At 41.9% G+C, this 22,334-nt stretch overlaps 1 protein-coding gene across 14 annotated transcripts in view; it reads right to left on the bottom strand.

Moving 5' to 3' along the window:
- The window catches only part of LOC140729065 (adhesion G protein-coupled receptor L3-like), a 558,770-nt gene that overhangs the window by 192,237 nt on the left and 344,199 nt on the right, over nt 1-22,334 (bottom strand). For 13 of the 14 annotated variants that reach the window (XM_073048349.1, XM_073048350.1, XM_073048353.1 and 10 more), the window contains one exon: nt 3,490-4,287. In XM_073048349.1, coding sequence (XP_072904450.1) covers nt 3,490-4,287 — 798 coding nt within the window. Of the gene's footprint in view, nt 1-3,489; nt 4,288-4,940; nt 5,095-22,334 lie in introns of those variants that run through there. The other variant, XM_073048358.1, reaches the window with a different exon arrangement.

Below are 22,334 nucleotides of genomic sequence, written 5' to 3' on the forward strand. Positions count from 1 at the left end.
CAGCTTTCTGGGTGAAGACCCTGCATCAGAACTGAGCTGAAATGTCAGAGTTGCTTTCCTCCCGCACATGTTCCACTAAACCTGTTGAGCTCTTTCAGCAAATCGTTTGTTTCTGCAGATTCCAACATCTGCAGCCACTTGTGATCCCTTTCAGAAGATTCAGAAGTGTGACAGTGGAGAAGTGTGCATGGAACCAGAGGAGACAGCAGAGGTACTTAATGAATACCTTGCTCAGTCTTTACTACGGAAAAGGACCTTGGCGATTGTAGGGATAACTTACAGCGGACTGAAAAGCTTGAGTGTATAGACATTAAGAAAGAGGATGTGCTGGAGCTTTTGGAAAACATCACGTTGGATAAATCACCGGGACCAAACAGGATATACCCCAGACTACCGTGGGAGGCGAGGGAGAAGATTGCTGATCCTCTGGCAGTGATCTTTGCATCATCAATGGGGATGGGAGGGGTTCTGGAGGATTGGAGAGTTGCATATATTGTTTCCTTATTCAAGAAAGGGAGTAGAGATAGACCAGGAAATTATAGACAAGTGAGTTTTATTTCAGTGGTTGGTAAGTTGATGGAGAAGATCCTGAGAGGCAGGATTTATGAACATTTGGAGGGGCATAATATGATTAGGAAAAGTCAGCATGGCTTTGTGAAAGGCAGGTCATGCCTTACGAGCCTGACTGAATTTTTTGAGGATGTGACTAAACACATTAATGAAGGTAGAGCAGTAGAAGTTGTGTATATGGATTTCAGCAAGGCTTTTGATAAGGTACCCCATATGCAAGGCTTATTGAGAAAGTGAGGAAGCATAGGATTCAAGGAGACTTTGCTTTGTGGAACCAGCATTGGTTTGCCTGCAGAAAACAAAGAGTGAGTTTTGATAGGTCATATTCTGCATGGAGGTTGGTGACCAGTGGTGTGCCTCAGAGATCTGTTCTGGGACCTCTTCTTTTCATGATTTTTATAAATGACCTGGATGAGGAAGTGGAGGGATGGCTTGGTAAATTTGCTAATGACACAAAGGTTGGGGGTGTTGTGGATAGCGTGGAGGGCTGTCAGAGGTTACAGCGGGATATCAATAGGATGCAAAACTGTGTTGAGAAGTGGCAGATGGAGTTCAACTCAGATAATTGTGAGATGGTTCATTTTGGTAGGTCAAATATGATGGCAGAATATAGAATTAATGGTAAGATTCTTGGCAATGTGGAAGATCAGAGGGATCTTGGGGTCTGAGTCCATAGGATACTCAAAGCTGCTGCACAGGTTGACTGTGTGGTTAAGAAGGCATACAGGTCTTCATCAACCATGGGATTGAGTTTAGGAGCCGAGAGATAATGTTACAGCTTTATAGGACCCTGGTCAGACCCCACTTGGAGTACTGTGCTCAGTTCTGGTCACCTCACTACAGGAAGGATGTGGAAACTATAGAAAGGGTGCAGAGGAGATTTACAAGGATGTTGCCTGGATTGGAGAGCATGCCTTTTGAGAATAGGTTGAGTGAACTTGGCCTTTTCTCCTTCGAGCGACATAGGACGAGAGGTGACCTGATAGAAGTGTAGCAGATGATGAGAGGCATTGATCATGTGGATAGTCAGAGGCTTCTTCCCAGGGCTGAAATGGCTTACACGAGAGGGCACAGTTTTAATGTGCTTGGAAGTAGGTACAGAGGAGATGTCAGGGGCAAGTTTTTTTTAAAACTCAGAGTGTGGTGAGTGCGTGGAATGGGCTGCCGGTGACAGTGGTGGAGGTGCATACGATAGGGTCTTTTAAGAGACTCCTGGATAGGTACATGAAGCTTAGAAAAATAGAGGGCTATGGGTAACCCTAGGTAATTTCTGAAATAAATACATGTTCGACACGGCATTGTGGGCCGAAGGGACTGTATTGTGTTGTAGGTTTTCTATGTTTCTATCTATTATGCTGATGCATTGACTATTGATGCTGATGCATTGGCCACTTTTGGGACAAAATACAAACGTTTGTACATTTGAACAAATGAGTAGCCTCTCAAGTCCTGTGTGCTATTTAATAATGAGTGATTCATTTGTAACTTGAACTCCTGCCTAGCCATTTGCTTATCAAGAATCTATAAACTTCTGCCACAAGAATATTCAAAGATGCTGTTGCTACTGCCATTGAGGAAGAGAAAAAAAATTGTTATCTCAACATTATTTCAATGTCATTCCCATCTCGATATTTCCATACATGGCCTCCTCTACTGCCATGAGGAGGCCAAACTCAGGTTGGAGGAGCAACACCTCATCTACCATCTGGGTAGCCTCCAGCCTGGTGGTATGAACATTGAATTCTCCAATTTCCAGTAATTCCCTCCCCCTCCCCCTTCCCCTATCCTAGGTCCCTCTCTGCCTCTCTCCCCTTTCAACTTTCTGCTCCTTTACCTCTACAGTTCTTTCATGCTTATCCCCTCCCCCCTTTATCCGTCCTGTGATTGGTTCTCCACCTGGCACCTCTAGCCCTTCCTCCTCCCCTATCTCTCTTATTGGGCTTTAGCCCTCTCTTCCTCCCCATTCCTGATGCAGGGTCTCGGCCTGAAACGTCGGCTACTCTTTTCTCACGGATGCTGCCTGATCTGCTGAGTTCTTCCAGCGCCGTGTACGTATTCTTTGATCCACAGCATCTGCAGTTGTATTTTTGTAACTAATTCAAGTAGGGAACTTGGTCAACATGGGCAAGTTGAGTCAAAGGGTCCATTTCCATGCTGTATAGATTCATTTAAGAGGACAAGATTTCAAAAATGGAGAGTCATAGTGCAATTGCAGTCAAGTATGTACCCATGACCAGAGTTCAATTCTCCAAAGTAAGCTTGAACTCATAACTCATTCTGCTCAAGGGCAGCAGAGTCACCAGTGAACTACAGATAACAGGTTAAATGTCTGGTCTGAGACATAAGCACCTGGTTCTACAGCTACATCACTAGATTTATATTAAAAAAGTACTGAATTGTTGAGGAACTGCTTTTTGAAGGCGATGTTAAACAGTGTTTCCATTTAGCTGTTCAATCCGTACAGACAATCCCACTGTACCTTTGAAAGAGCAGGGCATTCATTTGAAATTCTCATGATTGTATTTTTCAGAGCCAGTGAAAAATTTATGGATTACCTTTCTTTTGTTTTAAACACAAGAGATTCTTGAAATCTTGAGCAATGCAAACAAAATGCTGGAGGAGGGACAGCATCATCTACAGAACAAAATAACGAGTCAGCGTTTCAGAATCCCGATGAAGGATCCCAGCCAAAACGTTGACTGTTTATTCGCAAGTAGAATTAAAGTTTGTTATTGGGACCAAAATGCAAATAACACAGTGTGAGATAAAGAGTAGGACACTAACTGAGTTGGCTTGTTCAAATGCAAAGGAAGGGTACCCAGCCAAAAAGAAGCATTTGTTTCTAAACTACACAAGATAAGACACTCTTAAGAGTCAGACAAACCAATCAATCAAACAACTTTACAAATGCCATCCTACCTTTTTCATTGAGTGGACCAAACTCCAGCGAATACTTCAGGACATGATAATTGTTCCACACATAGAGTCTGTGGTCTCTAGGGTTATAATCCACTGCTGCAATATACTGGTAGGAGTTTGGGAATAATACATCAATATTGCCATCCATACTCAGCTCAGTGTTATAGATGTAGTCTATCTTATTCCCAGTGGCTTCATTGTCATCATCTTCATAGACTGATTTCACCACATAGAGAACGCCACAAATCATGAAAGCATTTGAAGCTGATCTCTTATCATAAGCAGTATTCCAGGTTCCTTCAATCCTCAATGTGTAAGGATTTAATTGGCTAATTACTATTTTGCCATTGTTCTGCTCTGTTGCATAGATGACCCATAATCCATTCTCATCCACTGCCAGATCAATATCAGACTTCCCTCCCCACCGATATGGTGATGTGTCGTGGTAATTGGCACTGGCTATGATGGCCTCCCCACTTTTGATCCTAGTCCTGAGATCAAATTTCACAATATTTCTTGTTCGTTCTTTATTAAAGAACAGTGCTCCGTCATATACTACAAAGCCGGTTCCATCCACTCGGTGAGGAAGTTTGTAGGTGATGGTTGGTCGCCCTGCAATGAAATCCCCCATTGAAGAGTATTCAGTTAATGTATCTGTTCTGTATGGAGTCCACGGCATGTAGTAGATCTTATCTGAAGCTTGAAGTGGGTCTTTGCACCAAGCTCCTGATTGGTGATCGGATTCAAACAAGTGGTCCATTTGATAAACAGCTTTAAGTGTTCCAGGGCATAAGAAAACTGTAGGAATGGAAGAAAAGAAAAAAAAACACTTAATATTTCCATGTGATTGCTTCATTTGGCATAATCAACGAACTGCTGTTTCATGTTTCCTACGGATCCTTCAAAATATTCAAACCTGTTGTTTGCTCAAAGTTATCAGACATATAAACATGTAAATGTGATGTAAAACAATTTGAAAATCCCAAAATAATCAGAATTTTCAGAACAGTGAGCAGATGGCTTTTCATATCTCGTAAAGGAAAACTGCTCTCTTTAATAAAACAAGTGAAGCGTTTGGCTTTCACTTTCACTTATTTCAATTGTCAGTTCATTATAAATGTCGACCAAATATCCTCAGTTAAGGAAAATATTTTAAAAGCAGCTTTCACAAAATGGTTATGAAGATTAAATCAAAAAGAGAGGCATGGTATAGGAAGGATATAAAGGAGAAAACAGTTAAACCTTTAATGATCTGATCTCTTCTAACAAAGTGAAAAATGTGTAATGTTGCAATATGTTCTGTTAGCAAGCAGTATAATGGAACATGGTGCTTCTAAACTTGGTTAAGATCTACACAAACTAAAAAAGAGCAAAATTGTTGCATACAAAATGTTAATAAGGTAAGTGCACAACAGTGATCATAAATGTGTAATTTCTAAGTTTTGTATTACCTTTCTGTTCCACTTCTATTTAGGCATTGGGAGAGGGAAGAAAGAAATGAAGGAGAAAAGAGAATAGATTAATGGTATTCACTGGCAATGACATTTCTGTAAAATACATTAAAGGTGAGAGGAATGGACAGCTGGAAAAAAAATTATTCAGTAACTGGAAATGTAGAATTTAATTTTTTTAAACCTGGAAAGAAATAACAAAATATTCAAAAAGATATTAAAAACATGGTACTGAAAATTTACTGACAGGACAGCTTAAGAGCACCAGTTGGATAATCAGTACAGTACACAAGGCAAAGTTCAAACATTCCACAAACAACTCAGCTGACAAAGTCAATCTAATTCAAGTCACAAGCCATCTCCCTTCTGACTGACACATAAGTGTTGCACATCAGTTTTGACTATTCCAGCACATCTCAATGGGTAACTATCTGACAAACCTGAGAATAAGATGCCAAGCAATTACTTCTCCACAGCAGGGTTAAGCAGTGAAAGCAATGCATCGTTGAAGATTTCAATTCATTTCAATTAGTGTTGACCAACACAGCTAGGTGGTCAGGGACCATTTGAACGAGAGGTCCAGGTTGCAAACAAGGAATAACCCATTAACCACCTTGTTACAGCTTATTTTTACTTTTAGCTGTGGTTAAAACTTGGGCTGGAGGAGGGGAACAATAGAGAGGAGAAAGTTGTTAAAAAAAAATACAAGGAGCTATCTGACCATTACGTGCGCAACATCACATCTGAATGGCGAAGAGCTTCAATGTGACAAATGTTAAAAACAAGGTTTAGTGGGCAGAAGAGGCTCTGGCTTTAACAAGGTTTCACTTTAGTATTATTGGCTCTAATTCTCTAGGAGACCAAGTACTAACCTCAGGATTGGAATACTAACCTATAGCTTTCAAACTTTATCCATCTTACCATGTGCTTCAAAGAACTTGCTCTTGGATCATCCTGCAATGTAACTACTGCAAAATCTTTTTTAAAATTCCTGTTGGCTACTGGATTTGTGAAGTTGAGAAAACATAAGAGAAAACCCCTCAACATGCCCTCAAAGATTTTGAGATGCCTTAGTCCAAATCATTCGTTATTGTTAGCTCAATATTTCAATCCTTGGTACCTAAAAGTTCAATAAATAGAAATCTAAACTTCAATAAATAGAAGTGATCGAGATTGCCTTTCTCTGAAAGCACAAAGAAGGATGTACATGTCTGACAGGAAGAAAAATATTGTGTACAAATTTCATTGTTATAAATTATTAATGCATTTCCTTTTTACTTGGAACCAATAATTATAACACAGCAAGATCACAAGAAGCAATATTTTTATATGTCACGTTCAATTTTTGTATCAAAAATAGTGGACGTACTGCAAGTTCTGAGAGTTGGCAATTTTCTTTCCGAATCCTTCATGTGTCTGAAGCACTGACATGAACAGTGACAAAGGCATGCATTGGACAGCTGGTTCCACACCAGCATGGCTACAGAATAATGTGACCCATATGTATAGAAGGAAGCAGAGTTAGTCAAACTGTGGTGCCAAGGCTTAAAATATTCAGCACTCCCGTCTGTTCTTCACACTGTTGCCCATCGGTAGAACTTGGCAATGGAAGTATATAATATGGAGTTGACAGTTTTCTCTTCTATAATTCATAATTATAGGGAGATAAAGCACGGTAATAGGACCCTCAGCCCACAGTATGTGAGCTTACCATCATTTGCACATTTTTACACTAATCCTATACTATATTCTCCACACATTCCTATAAATATCCCCCCAAATTCTACCAACAGCACAGACAACTGACAGCAGCCAATTAACCTACCAACCCGCACATTCATGGGATGTGGAAGGAAACCACAGAACTCAATGAAAACCCGTACGATTACAGGGGCATCATGCACACTCCGTGCAGCTGGTGCTGGAGGTTCGATCTGAACCCTGATCACTGGAGCCTTGACAGGCATTAATGCTCTTTTCCAACTCTACAAAAAAATCTTCAGTAGAATTTGTGAAATTTCACAGAATATTAAGCCTGATATCTTGGTTTTAAAACACCTATCCATGATTAAACATTGGTTTACTTTAATTTCCTTGCTCCAGTGGCAAAAGCAGTTAGGAACATTTGGAAACCTGATTAGAAATGTTTTCTTCACACAGAAAAATACTTCCCTAAATCAGTTCTGGCCCAGCAAATAACCATAATGGTGGCAGATATTAAAAACAAAATATCAACCAAGTAAGTTAATAAAAGAATAGGTTAAAGTCAACTGATAGAGAGAGAGTTCAACTTAATCCATTGTTGAGAGAAATTGCAACCTTTTCATGCTTCATTAGGAAACACTTCATTAGTGAGAAGGTTTGGTTCACTAAACACAGGACAATTCTTTCATATACTCTCAATCTGCAGTAATAGCTTAAGAGAAAATAATGTAATTAGAAGTACTACTGAACACAGAAGTGATGATGGGTTGCCCTTGCTCAAAAGCAGTCAGCTTTTGACGGTGGGAAAGGGGTGGTTTTTAATCTCCATTGCTAGTGAAACCATTCTCTGCTGAGGTGGCCGTTAGCTTGAGGGTCAGTGAGAATCAACTTGCAGTTTTGTACAAGTATCCTTCCACAGTCTTTCTCTTGCAATCCAAAATTCCATACTCAAGATTGTTTAATGTCATTCCCAGTGCACAAATGTAAAGGAAAACAAAATAATTGTTACTTTGGATCTGATGCAGCACAAAAAAACCACAATAAGATAAAGAACACATTAAAAACACACAATAAATATACACTAAGTACATAAGATAGCTTGTATACATAGACAGATTGTATGTCAACAAAGTGACGCTAAGCACAGGAGTGTCTGCATATAAGGTGACTGACAGGAAATGATAAAGTAGTGGTGGTCAGGGTTGGGGAGGGGTGGGTTAGTGGGTGGAGTTGTTGATCAGCCTTACTGCTTGGGAAAAGTTTTTTTGAGAATCTGGTATTCCTGGCATGGACACTAAGTAGCCTCCTCTCTGATAGACACGGGACAGACAGTCCATGAGCAGGGTGGGTGGGATCCTCCATGATGTTACTGGCTCTTTTCTGTATACAGTATATGTCCCTGATGAAGGTGGGCAGATTCCAGAGATGCGTTGGGCAGTTTTGATTATCTGTTGTGGAGCCTTTCTGTCTGCCACAGTGCAGTTTCCATACCATGGACTGATCCAGCATGTTAAGATGCTCTCTACTGTGCATCTGTAGGGTGATGTGAGCATGGATGCACATAGTCCAGAACTTTCTGGGGCATCTGAAAATTGTCTCCAACACCATCACTGACCTCACCAACTCTGGAGAACTCCCATCCACTGTCACCAAACTCATAGTTTGCTTACACCACGCTGCTTGTTTCTACTTTCTACCCAAGATCCACAAAGCTGACTGACTGGGTAGGCTAATTGTCTCTGCATGCTCCTGCCTCACTGAATTTGTGTTGGTGTATCTCAACACCACTCTATACTCTTTGGTTCAGTCCCTTCCATCTAAATCTGCGACACTTCACACATTCTCCTTGGCCCTGACCACCTCATTTTTATCATGGATCTCCAGTCCCTTTACAATTCTATCCGCCATCAAAAAAGGGCTCAAAGCTCTCCACTGGAACAAAAGACCCAACTAGCTCCCATCCCACCACCATCCTCCTTCATCCGGCAGAACTGGTCTCACCCTCAACAATTTCTCATTAAGCTCCTCCCACTTTCTCCAGACTCAAGGGGTAGCCATGGGCACCCACACGTGCATCTACTCCAACACATCATTCTCCACAACATCTACCATGTTCAATGAGATCCTACCACTAGTACATCTTTACCTTCCTTCATTCTCTGCTTTCTGCAGAGTTCACTCCCTCCATAATTCCCTTGCCCATTCATCCCTCTGCTCTAATTGCCCTCCTGCCACATATTCCTGCATATGACAGAAATGCTACACCTGCATTTCACCTCCTCCCTTACCTTCATTCAGGGCTCCAAGCAGTTCTACCAGGTGAGGCAGCAATTCATCTGCGAATCGGTTGGGGTTGTCTATTGTGTCCAGTGCTCCCAATGCGGCCTCTTCAATATTAGTGAGACCCAATGTAAAGTGGGGGACTTCCTTGTTGAGCACCTCAGCTCCATCCACCAAAAGTGAAATCGCCTGGTGAACAACTATTTTAATTCCTATCCCCATTCTCACCCTGACTTGACAAGTCCACAGCCTCCTCTATTGCGACAATGAGGCCACTATACAGATAGCCTCCAACCTGATGGCTTGAATATAGATTTCTCCTTCTTGTATTTTTTCCTTTCTCCATCTCTCTGTTTCTATTCACCATTCTGGTCTCTTACCTCTTCTCCTCACTTGTCTATCACTTCTCCTTGGTGCCCCTCCTCATTTCCTTTCTCCCATGGTCCACTCTCCTCTCCTATCAGATTCCTTCTTTTCCAGCCCTTTGCCTTTCCCACCCACCTAGATTCACCAATTCACCCATCACCTTCTAGCTAATCCTTCTCCACCCCACCCCCCAAGCACCTTTATATCCTGGCATCTTCCTCCTTCCTTTCCAGTCCTGAATCAGGGTCTCAGCCCAAAACGTCGACTGTTTACACATTTTCATAGATACTACCTGACCTGATGAGTTCCTCCAGTATTTTGTGTGTGTTACCAATTTTCATCAGCCTCCCCAGAAAGTAAAAGTGATGGTGAGCTGTCCTGATTGGGTTGTATGTGTTTAGGGACTGTGAGAGGTTCTACGAAATCTGCACTCCCAGGAGTGTGAAACAGCTCGCAGTTTCCGCTGCTGTTCTGCTAATGTAAAGAGGGGTGTAAGTGGCTCTCAGGTCCATTGTGGACCTCAGATAACCTCATGTCCAATTTTGAGGGAGTACTTGCTTCCTTCTTCAATGGGAAATTAAATATGTCAGAAATTAAGTGCATTAATTTGAGAAGCTATAGGCATTATCCTGGGCAATATCTTATCCTCTTATCCCGTGGTGACACAACAGACTGCAGATGATGTCCCATATCTATCCTACCATCAACACTAACTGTGTAACAATTTTCTCGTTGCTGCTTATGATAGATTTGACTCTGCAAACTGTGCTGTATTCATTACAGCAGCAACAATAATTAATAAGTCCTTCACTGTTTGTGAAAAAAAATTATGGTACAGTATTCTGAAAGTATGAAAAGTAGAAATCTGACTTCCTTGCCATAAACTCTCAAGAAGAACCTGGAGCCGGGTTTGAACCCAATAGAAAATGATGCAACTTTATTAAAGTCTGGTTAGGCTACAACTGTATTTATCCAGTTCTGGTCACCCCATTATAGAAAAGATGTCGTACCTCTGGATTGGCTGCAGAACAGGATTACCATGGATGCTGCCTGGATTAGAGGGCATAAGCTATAACAAGAGGCTGGACAAACTTTGGTTGTTTTCTCTAGAACACCTGAGGCTGAGCGGAGATCTGATGGAGGATTATAAGATTATGAGACACAGGGTAGACAGACAGCATCTTTTTTTCCAGGGTTGAAATGTCTAATACCAGAGAGCATGCATTTAAAGCGAGAGGTGTTAATTTCAATGGATATGTGTAGGAAAAATTTTTATTTACACGGATTGATGAGTGCGTGGAATATGTGGCCTGCGGTAGTGATAGAGGCAGTTATGCTATGGACTTTTAAAAGATGTTTAGATAGGCACATGGGTGTGAGGAAAATAGGTGGACGTTGTGTAGACCGAAGGAATGAGTTTAGTTGGCCATTTGGTTATTCATTTAATTGGCTCGACACAACACTGTGGATCAACAGGCTTGCTCCGGAGCTGTACTATGTCCTAAGATCTGTATCCTGATCTTGGCCTTATGGAGTGACTTTGATCACTTAGAGAGTTACAGAAAGCAATTGCTCTAGATCAGTGGTTCCCACCCACTGGGACCACTGCTCTAGATTACCGGGTTTTTCTCCTAAGGATCTCAAGATTACAGTTCTTTAGTTTCACTGAATATTCACCTTAAGGCTACCCATAATTGAACTAATGGATTATATTCTGCATTTAGAAGGAATTCAGTATTCTTATTCTTATTACTAGCTGGAAAAATGCTTTAACATGTCTTGGAGAATTTGTATTGGATTTTCATGGGTCAGTTCATTCACAACCAGGGGAGTCACTGTATCAGAGTAACTAAGGACTAGTGTGGGGGAATGAAAGACTGGGCATGCAGCTATTTTCCATCATTACCAATTAAGATGCAAATTATTGTACAAACTGAAAGCTGCTCAGTTAGTCTATTATTTTTGTTATATAATAATAGAATGCCATCTAATTATTGATAAAGCAAATGCTCAAAAACTCTTGCCCTCTATTAACATTCTTCCGTGAATTGTCAATAATATTGCTCTTCTATTCTTCAGAAAATACTTCTGGCGTCCAAAACAAAACCACTGTTGGAACTTAGTGGGTTGAACAACATTTATGGAGGCAAAGGAATGAACGTTTAACACATCAGGTTGAGACTCTGCGTTTCAAGAAACCTTTTGTACTACTTCATTCCATTAATACACATGGTGCTTAGAGAAAAAGAAAAAAAACAAAAAAATTAGTTTGACTTCTGTCTCTGCTTCTACTGGTTTTGATTGTTCAATGCAATTGGTAATAGTACTGAATATTCTGGTGCACACGAACAGAAATAATGGAAAACAGAACCAATTTGCATGCCATCTAGAAATGAGGAGAGGAGCAAATGAACTTTAAGCTGCTCATTTTCACAGAATAATACCTACTTGTCAAAATGGACCCATGTCCCCAGCAGCTTCACATCATTCAGCAGAGCTTAATAAATCTATAATGTGAAGATTGTGGGCCACATTCAGCAAAGGGATATGTATTATTAATGAATCTTTTCACACCAAAGTGTGACAAAAAGATTATTTTCCTTCTTCAATATTCAAAAACACAAATGTGTCATTTCTCAATGCAGTTAAGCAGATGCTAAAAGCAGACACTGAAAGTTCCACCAATGTCTGGCATATTTTATTAACAGCTACTTTTACGAGGTGCTGTGGGAAAGTGATATATGTACTGAAGGCATGGGTGATAATTTTGGTGTCTGCAAAAGGTATTATTTCATAGGAGCAGAAGTAGAAAATAATAATTCACTCAGATGATGAAGCAATCAGGAAGGTGGTACAGGACCCTCAGGGCCCACACCACCAAGTTCAGAAACAGTTATTACCCTCAACCATCAGACTCCTGAAACAGTGGGGATAACTTCACTTGTCCCTTCACTGAACTGTTCCCACAACCAATGGAGTCACCTTCAAGGACTCTTCATCTCATGTTCTCGATGTGTATTGCTTATTTATTTGTTTGTTTTTCTCTTATGCATTTGCATAGCTTGTTGTGTTTTGATGACTGGTTGTCTATTCATTCTGTTGGGTGCTGTCTTTCATTGATTCTATTGTATTTCTTGGATTTGCAGAGCAAGCCTGCAAGAAAATGATTCTCAGGGTTGTATATGGTGACATATAGTACTTCAATAATAAATTGATTTTGAACAGTTTTCCATTTGTGCTGACTATCAGTATAAATGGAAGAATGTGCGGACCAACAAGATTCAAGACTGAAATACACTTATTATCAAAGAATGTATAAATTATACGACCTTGAGATTTGTTTGCTTACAGGTAGTCACACAGCAAGAAACCTGAAAGAATCAAATTTAAAAAAGAATAAAAAGAAAAGATCAATACCCGATGCGCAAGAGAAAGAAAAAAAACAGAAATCATGCAAACAATTAAAGCAAACATCAACATTCTCACAACACACACAAAATGCTGGTGAAACACAGCAGGCCAGGCAGCATCTATAAGGAGAAGCACTGTCGACGTTTCAGGCCGAGACCCTTCATCAGGACTAACTGAAAGGAAAGATAGTAAGAGATTTGAAAGTAGTGGGGGGGAGGGGGAAATGCCAAACGACAGGAGAAGACCGGAGGGGAGGGATGAAGCTAAGAGCTGGAAAGGTGATTGGCGAAAGTGATACAGAGCTGGAGAAGGGAATAGATCATGAAACAGGAGGCCTTGGGAGAAAGGGGGGGGGGGGGGCGGAGAGCACCAGAGGGAGATGGAGAACAAGCAGAGTGATGGGCAGAGAGAGAGAAAAAAAAACAAACAACTAAATAAGATAGGGATGGGGTAAGAAGGGGAGGAGGGGCATTAACGTAAGTTAGAGAAGTCAATGTTCATGCCATCAGGTTGGAGGCTAACCAGCCGGTATATAAGGTGTTGTTCCTCCAACCTGAGTGGGGCTTCATCTTGACAGTAGAGGAGGCCATGGATAGACATATCAGAATGGGAATGGGACATGGAATTAAAATGTGTGGCCACTGGGAGATCCTGCTTTCTTTGGTGGACCGAGCGTAGGTGTTCAGCGAAACGGTCTCCCAGTCTGCGTCGGGTCTCACCAATATATAAAAGGCCACACCGGGAGCACCGGATGCAGTATACCACACCAGCCGACTCACAGGTGAAGTGTCGCCTCACCTGGAAGGACTGTCTGGGGCCCTGAATGGTGGTGAGGGAGGAACTGTAAGGGCAGGTGTAGCATTTGTTCTGCTTACAAGGATAAGTGCCAGGAGGGAGATCGGTGGGAAGGGATGGGGGGGGGGACAAGTGGACAAGGGAGTCGTGTAGGGAGTGATCCCTGTGAAAAGCAGAAGGGGGGGAGGGAAAGATATGCGTGGTAGTGGGATCCCGTTGGAGGTGGCGGAAATTAAGGAGAATTATACGTTGGACCTGGAGGCTGGTGGGGTGGTAGGTGAGGACAAGGGGAATCCTATCCCGAGTGGGGTGGCGGGTGGATGGGTAGAGGGCAGATGTGCGGGAAATGGGAGAGATGCGTTTGAGAGTAGAGTTGATGGTGGAAGAAGCGAAGCCCCTTTGTTTAAAAAAGGAAGACATCTCCTTCGTCCTGGAATGAAAAGCCTCATCCTGAGAGTAGATGCGGTGGAGACGGAGGAATTGTGAGAAGGGGATAGCATTTTTGCAAGAGACGGTTGGAAGAGGAATAGTCCAGGTAGCTGTGAGAGTCTGCAGGCTTATAGTAGATATCAGTAGATAGGCCGTCTCCAGAGATGGAGACAGAAAGATCAAGAAAGGGGAGGGAGGTGTCGGAAATAGACTAGGTAAATTTGAGGGCAGGATGAAAGTTGGAGGCAAAGTTAATGAAGTCAACGAGCTCAACATGCTTGCAAGAGGCAGCGCCAATGCAGTCGTTGATGTAGTGAAGGAAAAGAGGGGGACGGATACCTGTATAGCCTTGGAACATGGACTGTTCCACAAAGCCAACAAAAAGGCAGGCATAACTGGGACCCATGTGGGTGCCCATTGCTACACCCTTGGTTTGGAGGAAGTGGGAGGAGCCAAAGGAGAAATTATTGACAGTAAGAACTATTCCCAACCAAAATTGAGTCCTCAGATCTGAACCCTGGAGAAGCCCGGATTAGGCCCAAAGCCTTGCTTATCCATTCATCGTATGAGTGGACACAGAGCACAGCAGCCGGGGCAGTCTTCACAGCCTCAGCACCATGGAGAGAGGAGTGAGCATTGCAGAGTGTGAGCGAAATTGGTTCCTGCCCCAGATCCCGACACCCCGTCTTTTCAGTCTATCTGGGCTGGTGTTTAAATTGACCAAACACCCAGACGAACTGAGGAAAGCCCATCAGATCTAATCAACAGAGCAACTCATGAGAGTGAGATCACTGCATACAACGACTTTCAATTGCATGAAAAGCTTGTTTGATTGACTGGAGTTTCTCACATGCAGAAAAACAAGAGGGTACACTACAATATTGTAGTAGTCATCCCACGAATTATGTTAAATTACACAAGGATGAACACCAAACATAGAACAGGTCCTTCAGCCCATGACGTGTGCCAAACTAATTAAACTAGTATCCCTCTATTCTCTGCACATTCATGTGCTTATCTAGGAGCCACTTTAAAACGTCTATCATATTTGCATCCACTACTACCCCTGGCAGGGCATTCCAGGCACCCACCAGTCTCTGAGGAAGCTCCACATTTCTCCTCTCAAGTTAACCACTTTCACTTTAAATACATGCCTTCTGATATTAGTCACTCCAGCCCCGGGGAATAAAGAAACCAGTAGTCTATTCTATATCTCTCATATTCTTATAAACTTGTATCAGGTTTCCTATTAGCCTCTGCCAATGCAGAGAAAACAATCAACTTTTTTCCAATCTCTTCTTAGAACATGTCTTCTAATTCAGGCAGCATCCTAGAAAACTTTTTCAGCATGTCCCCTAAAGTTTCTTTGTTTTTCCTCTAACAGTATGACCAGAAATGAATGCAATCCTCCAAGTGTAGCCTAACAAGAGTTTTATATAGCTGCAAAATAACTTCCTGACTTTTGAACACAATGACTATTAAAAACAAGCATTAACCTTCTTTGCCACCCTATTAATCTGTGTGGCTACTGTCAGGGAGCTATGGGCTTGAACCGCAAGATCCCTCTGTATGTTGACGCTGTTAAGGCTCCTTACCATATGATCTCCCGAAGTACAATACCTCACATCTACCTGAGCATGAAACAAAATTTTATCCAGGATTTCATAGGAAACAACACTGAACGTGATAGTGGTAGCAGGGAACTGATCAAATTGGAGAAATGAAAAATACATAAGAGATATTATAGATTTGATGCTGCCCATGATCTGACTTTAGTACAGTAGTTGTGGCAGCAATGGAAATTGCCTTGTGTTTCACAGTTATTTTCTCATAGCATGGAAAGCCATTCAAGACCATTGCTCACAGAGCAAACCATGTCTCCCCTCCCCCCACTAATATTCCCTATAACCAGTTCTCCCCACAACCCTATCATCTCCCTGATGATTCCACCACACCTCAGCATACTTAGAGCAATTTACAGTGGGCAACAGCAGAGTTTTGGGATGTGGAACGAAACTGGAGCTCCCAAGACAATCCACTGGACATGGAGAGCATGCAGGCTCCATGACAACTGCACTGGAGGTCCGGATTGAACCTGGGGTTTCTAGCAACACGAGGCAGCAGCTGCACCACCAGGCTGCCCAAACGTCCATGATAAGATTCATCCTTTTAGACACAATTAAATGAACAGTTTTATCTGTCCAGAATGGCAGGTAGGACTGGGGGAGAAGAAAATGATCAAGGTCTCTCAAAAACAACTCTGTCATGCAGTGGACACAATGTTTCTTAACTCTAGAAATGACTTTGCAGCTTCATGTCCATACTGTGTCATTGAAGAGGTGATAGATGTTGTTGTGGGAGGGATGGGGGCAGAATGGTGGACACGTTGAGAGTGGAAAATCATGAGAGGGTGAAAGAAGGGATAAGGAGTGAAGGGCAGGGCAAGGAATGAAGCAGGGCATCTCAGCTGATAGGGAGGTGGCCAGAGGATTAGACTAGGGCAACTGGAGTGTGAAAAGGCAGTCTATAATAGGCAGGTGAAGAGGAAACTTAACCAGCTTTTGGACAGGTGATCAGGGGTTGACTAAATGATTGACATGAATAACATGCAGATGGGGGGGGGGGGACTTCAGTAGGAGTCAGGCAGAGGGTGAGATGCTGACAGGTAGTGGTAAGAAGAGGGCCGGTCAGAGGGGGGTGATTGGTTTGGGTTGAAGGTCTCTTTTCCATAACTACAGCATTCTCTTTCTTCATCTAATCCAAACAAATTTAGGACTAATCTGCAAAGTGGTTTCCATGACAACTTTTTAAAGGGACTAAAAGGCACTTAAGAGTTTTGGGCTGCATGTCATTCAACTCTGCTTCCCATTCCCACATCTCTGTCCTTGGGCTTTTCTACTGCCTTGGTGAGACCAAACACAATCTGGAAGAAAGCTCACATTCTTCTTGGATAGCTTACACCTGAGTGGTATGAACATTGAATTTTCCTTTCCCACTGGACCACCCAGGTTACTCTCCTTTTGTTCACCATTTCCATTCCTCACCCCTTGTACTCAGATACCCATTCCCACCTCATAACCTGTGCACTTCACGCAACGTGTATCTGTCCAGGATTATTCTCCCTCCGTTTACCTTTCCTATACACCCCCCTCCCCCACACGTACACTTGATACCACCTGCTCATTATCTCTCCTTCATCTGGTTCCACCCATCAAAGACCGGACCTGGTCTCCAGCATCCCCTACCCGGCTCCAATCACTTACCAGCCTCTGTATCAACACTCCCCTTCCCCTATCATTCCCCATCTCATCTGCTTCAACCTACCCATGGGAGAAAGGACAGTAATATCTTGAAATATTATGGTAATAATTTAAATAAATTGCAAAGACTAACATCAAAATATTTTCAAGTATACCCTCACTACGTACTCAAAATGAGACTGCATGCCTTAAGCATTAATAACTTCAGAACAGAACCATAAATGGCACTCAAAATCATGCACTTCAGCTAATGACAAGCAGAGATATCAAGGCTTAAAAACTCAGCTGCAGAGCACATTGTGTCACTAAATTTGATGGAAGACCCTGACTTAGCCAGGACCGTGTTTTTTCACATTCTCTACAAGTAGTGTTCAGTGCCCTCTGTGCCACTGGGTGCGCAGAATTTAATTTATACAGCAGTGACCCGAGGATGGTACAGGCCAGTCATACAGAAGCTTGTTTCTTGAGAGAAACAGCTTTACAGGCAGTTGAAGCTTGTTTCTGTTCTTGAATGCACCGACCTCATTCATAATACAACATTCTTGCTAGAGAGCTACACACAAAATAACCACAATTTTCATTGTGACTTCTGATCTGCCTAAGGATTTCTATGCCCAAAGCACTTTTTTAAAAAAAGAGATTAATAGTTCATTCTTGAGAGTTCATTCCAATCCAATGAGAATTAGCACTTCATTCTGTTTACCATACTGAGCAAAACAAATGAATACTCAAATCTATTCTGTTTGGGACATGATAATTATCTCCATTACTTTTCCCAACCTGATGAGAATTAAGCCCCTGCAGGAAAATTCAGTGTTAAACCCAGTGTAGTGCTAACTTTTAATTACCTTTGTTTACAAAATAAACTGATTAATAAAAAGCTGTTCTTTACACATGAACACACTTTTTGTTTAACTCTTGTGCGGCGTCTGAGAAGACTTACCATTGAAAGGTGATGTGCAAATCCAATTCCAGTTAATCTTTTGCTGGATAACTCATGCCTTTGACAGGATGAGGCAAAAGGAAAACGTGGCCCCCGATAAGCCAGAGGAAAATGTGGCCCCTGAAAATGGCCAAATTTTGCTGAGCGAGTTATAAAGCTGAACTTTTACTTGGGAAAACAGATCTATTGTGTTCTGCAAATGCATCCAGCCATAGAATTACAACTTAAACATTTTAACTTAATAAGCTGGTAAGGAAGGCGGGCTCTGTCGTGGGCAAAGTACTGGAGGGTTTAACATCAGTAGCTGAGCGAAGGGCGCTGAGTAGGCTACGGTCAATTATGGATAACTCTGAACATCCTCTACATAGCACCATCCAGAGACAGAGAAGCAGTTTCAGCGACAGGTTACTATCGATGCAATGCTCCTCAGACAGGATGAAGAGGTCAATACTCCCCAATGCCATTACGCTTTACAATTCTACCGCCAGGACTTAAGAACTTTTTAAAAGCTATTATTAATGCTTTTTGAGATAGTGATTTAGATGCATATCATATTTTTTACTGAGTTAAGTATTGTATGTAATTAGTTTTGCTACAACAAGTGTATGGGACATTGGAAAAAAGTTGTATTTCCCCATGGGGATGAATAAAGTATCTATCTATCTATCTAATGTCACATGTCATGGAATATATAATATTCTTCCAGCTACTGCTAATAGTTCAACTCTGTCAAATCTGGAGTGCTATCAAAGGGAGCCAAATCTATCCTTCCATCAACTGGATTCATAGCTTTTTCCTTGTCGGGCATCACAACTCTGCCCGAGACCACAGGAAATTGCAATGTGTTGTGGACACAGTGCAGCACATCACAGAAACTAGCCTTTGCTCCTTTGACTCTTTCTATACTGTCTCGGTAAAGCTGACACATGCCCCCATCCTGCACATTCTCTCTTGCCCTCCTCCCCTTGGACAGAAGATAGAAGGCACATCGCCAGGCTCAAGGGCAGCTTCCATCCTGCTGGCTCCTTACTGCATTAAGACACTTGACTTCATCATTTATCTCATTATGGCCTTGCACCTCATTGTCTGCCTGCACTGTACCTTCTCTGCAAATGCAACAATTTATTCTGCATTCTATTATGGCATTTTCCTTGTACTACCTCAAAGCACTGATGTGACAAAATGATAGCTTCTCTCTTACATCCCTGTTTGTGATATTTAAATCATAATCGCTGCAATCCCTCTGCCATAGTACAGAACACCAAAGATCAAATATATTCTTGCTAACTGTAGGGAGGAGTCCTTAACACCACACTATTAAGAAGTAAAGAGTGGCTATACTTATCATGTACCATCGCCATATTATTTTTCAAAGAGAATTTATGATTTCAGGAAAATAATCCAAGTAGCCTGGATGCAAATGCATACTTCATGCGTCATTTGTCTGTGCTATAAAAAGCTCCAGTAGAAAGTTTAAAGGTGCTCGTAATAATTACACAAACAACAACTCAAAACAAATGCATCATCGACACACTTGTGCAAATGTATTATATATTCAGAGACAGTCATTGTAATAAATGTCTGCTCTAAAAGTTTACTCCAGAAAGTCTTAATCTTCCCATCACAAATGTATTTAATGTCTAATCAAGCACAATAATGATTAACTCTAAAATGGCAATTATGATAAATAATGCAGTGATAATACCTCAAATAGATGCTTTGCTTCATTATATCTAATTATCTTGTTGGTGTATAATCTTAAAACAGTACAATCAAGTGTTTCCAGTATTATTAGTCAATTTCATTTCCACATATGCATCTGCACACAATTCCAAAAATGTAACCTGCCATTAATATAAACAGATCAAACTCAACATAAGCGGCAAAACTGAAAATGAGGAAGTAAAATCCTCAAACGGATGATATACAGAATCAACTACAAAGAATAACCTTGAGCTGTAACCAAAGACACTTACAGGGACCAGGCAGCAAGTCAAGACCGATACTGGGAAGATGTCAGTCTGTATCCTCTTCTATGTACAGTACTGTGCAAAAGTCTTATATATAGATAACTTGGGTGCCCTAGATGTATGCACAGTACTTGAGTTTTATGTATTGCACTGTACATCAGCAAAAAATAACAAATTTCACTACATGTGAGTGATGATAAACCTGATTCTTATATGGGTCTCTATTGTGGACTAAGAGGGGGAAAGGGGCAGGGAGAGGAGAAATCATTGTTGGGAAAAGAGGAAGGAGCAGGCAGGACCAGAACCAGTTGTTTGGATCAAATGACCTTGCCTGGTGTCTCAGACATAGTGTGTCTGCACCCTTATCAACCCCTGCGCCTGGCAATGCTTCTCTGCCATTTTCCCCACACCCTCGCCATGCACTCCACCCTCACCATTCCCAGCATCGTTTGCTCCTGCCAGATTTACAAACTTGCTCTCCACTCCATGTTGACAAATAGATGCTGTGCAAAAGCCTTAGGCATGGTACTGTACCTCAGACTGTGTTATGGATTTCAGGCAGGATGACAGTGGGACAGTATCTGGCCTGGAATATCAAACAGTAGAGCTAAGGAGCAGGATGTTCTATCCACCATATCCCTCCATTTGATCCTGTTCTAGCATCTGTCTAAATGCCTCTTAAACTTTCCTACTGTATTTGCTTTCACCACCTTTCCTGGTGGTACGTTTTGAGCTAACCACCACCCTCCGTGTTAAAGAACTTGCCTCATAAATCTCCTTTAAACTTTCTCCCATCTCAGCTTAGAGATATGCCCTCTCCTATTTGATATTTCCACCCTGGGAAAATGGTTCTGACAATCTAACTTCCTCTCTGACTGTAGCTGATGAAAAGTAATGAATCCAGCCAAGGCTCCTGCTCTCCTGTGACTTAAGCTGAAAACTCGATATATGCGCAAACACAGGATCAGGCTCAGCTGTTACAGTCCTGTCTGCCTTGCCAACAAAAAGCATCGGACATTTCTCTTGGACGCAGTACGCAACATATTAGAATGCCTAAATGCAAAACAAGGGGCAAATTTCCCACAATATTCTGTTTGTCACTATTCATGGGAAAACAACTGAATTTCATCAGGATGTACTGTGCATGTGGTAGACTATGCAACCAGAAGTAGCTCTAAGGGTAAAGGGCAGGTTTCCATGTTGGAAATCGGAGCTGGAGACACTCGGATGATATCAGGATGTAGAGAGTGGAGCAGAGTACGCAAGGCTATCCAAAGCAGCTAAGGTGTCACATTACCACTCATTTCAGGACAGGTTTTCTGGATGTGTCGCTGTGTTAAATAAAGTGACAAGCTAAGAATGCTGTAGGGGCCTTGGATCAAATCACATCCAGAGCATTGAATCACTTCCAACCAAACAATGCCTACAGAGCCCAATAACGACTCTCCAAATCCATACCTCAAAGGAAGGCGCTCACTCAGTAAGAAGTACCCAGAACACGCTTTTACTACCACACCATACTGCAGAAGATTTTCTCTGACTTTGTTTGCGGTATATGCTGTTGAATGATAAGTAGAGATTATATTGCATATGGATCCTCATAAACACCTTGTATATATGAACAAGTATTTGGGAAACGGGTGGAATGGATGTAGATATCTTCTGACGAGTGGGAGTAGGAAGTCTCCAGTGGTTTAATTTAATATATTAGAGAAGTTAATCAGTATACAACCACATGCCTTCTCTCTATCCCTTTGAGCTGCAACAATCAGGGACTGGGTGGAGCTGAGCAGAGCTGGGAGTACAGAGCACACACCTCTGCTCACTCACAGAATCAGGGAGGCTGGCTGGCAGCTTTTCATCTTTGTCTTTTTTCCCTCTCCCTCTTCCTCTCTCTCTCTCTCTCTCACACACACACAATCACCGCTGTTTCAATGATCCTCTCCTACCCATCATTGTGGTTCATTTCTAACTTGTAAACAGCTCAGCTATGAACAGTTCTTAGGAAAGGAACCTTGTTTTAGGCTGGGAAGGAGCTGCATTGAACCATCGTCTACATTTTTCTGTATACTTTTCAACTTTGTCCTTTGAGGCAAAATCTAATTGCTCAGATGTTCCCAAGTGGCCATGTGGCCAAGTTCTTCCATCTGTCCCACAGAAAGAAGTGGAAGTTGATAATCAGTGTGCAATGAGGAGGGTGTGGAGAAAAGTGACAGATGTAGCATGCCTTCTGCAT

The sequence above is a fragment of the Hemitrygon akajei genome, chromosome 6 (genome assembly GCF_048418815.1).
Source record: "Hemitrygon akajei chromosome 6, sHemAka1.3, whole genome shotgun sequence".
In the NCBI taxonomy this organism is placed as follows: Eukaryota; Metazoa; Chordata; class Chondrichthyes; order Myliobatiformes; family Dasyatidae; genus Hemitrygon; species Hemitrygon akajei.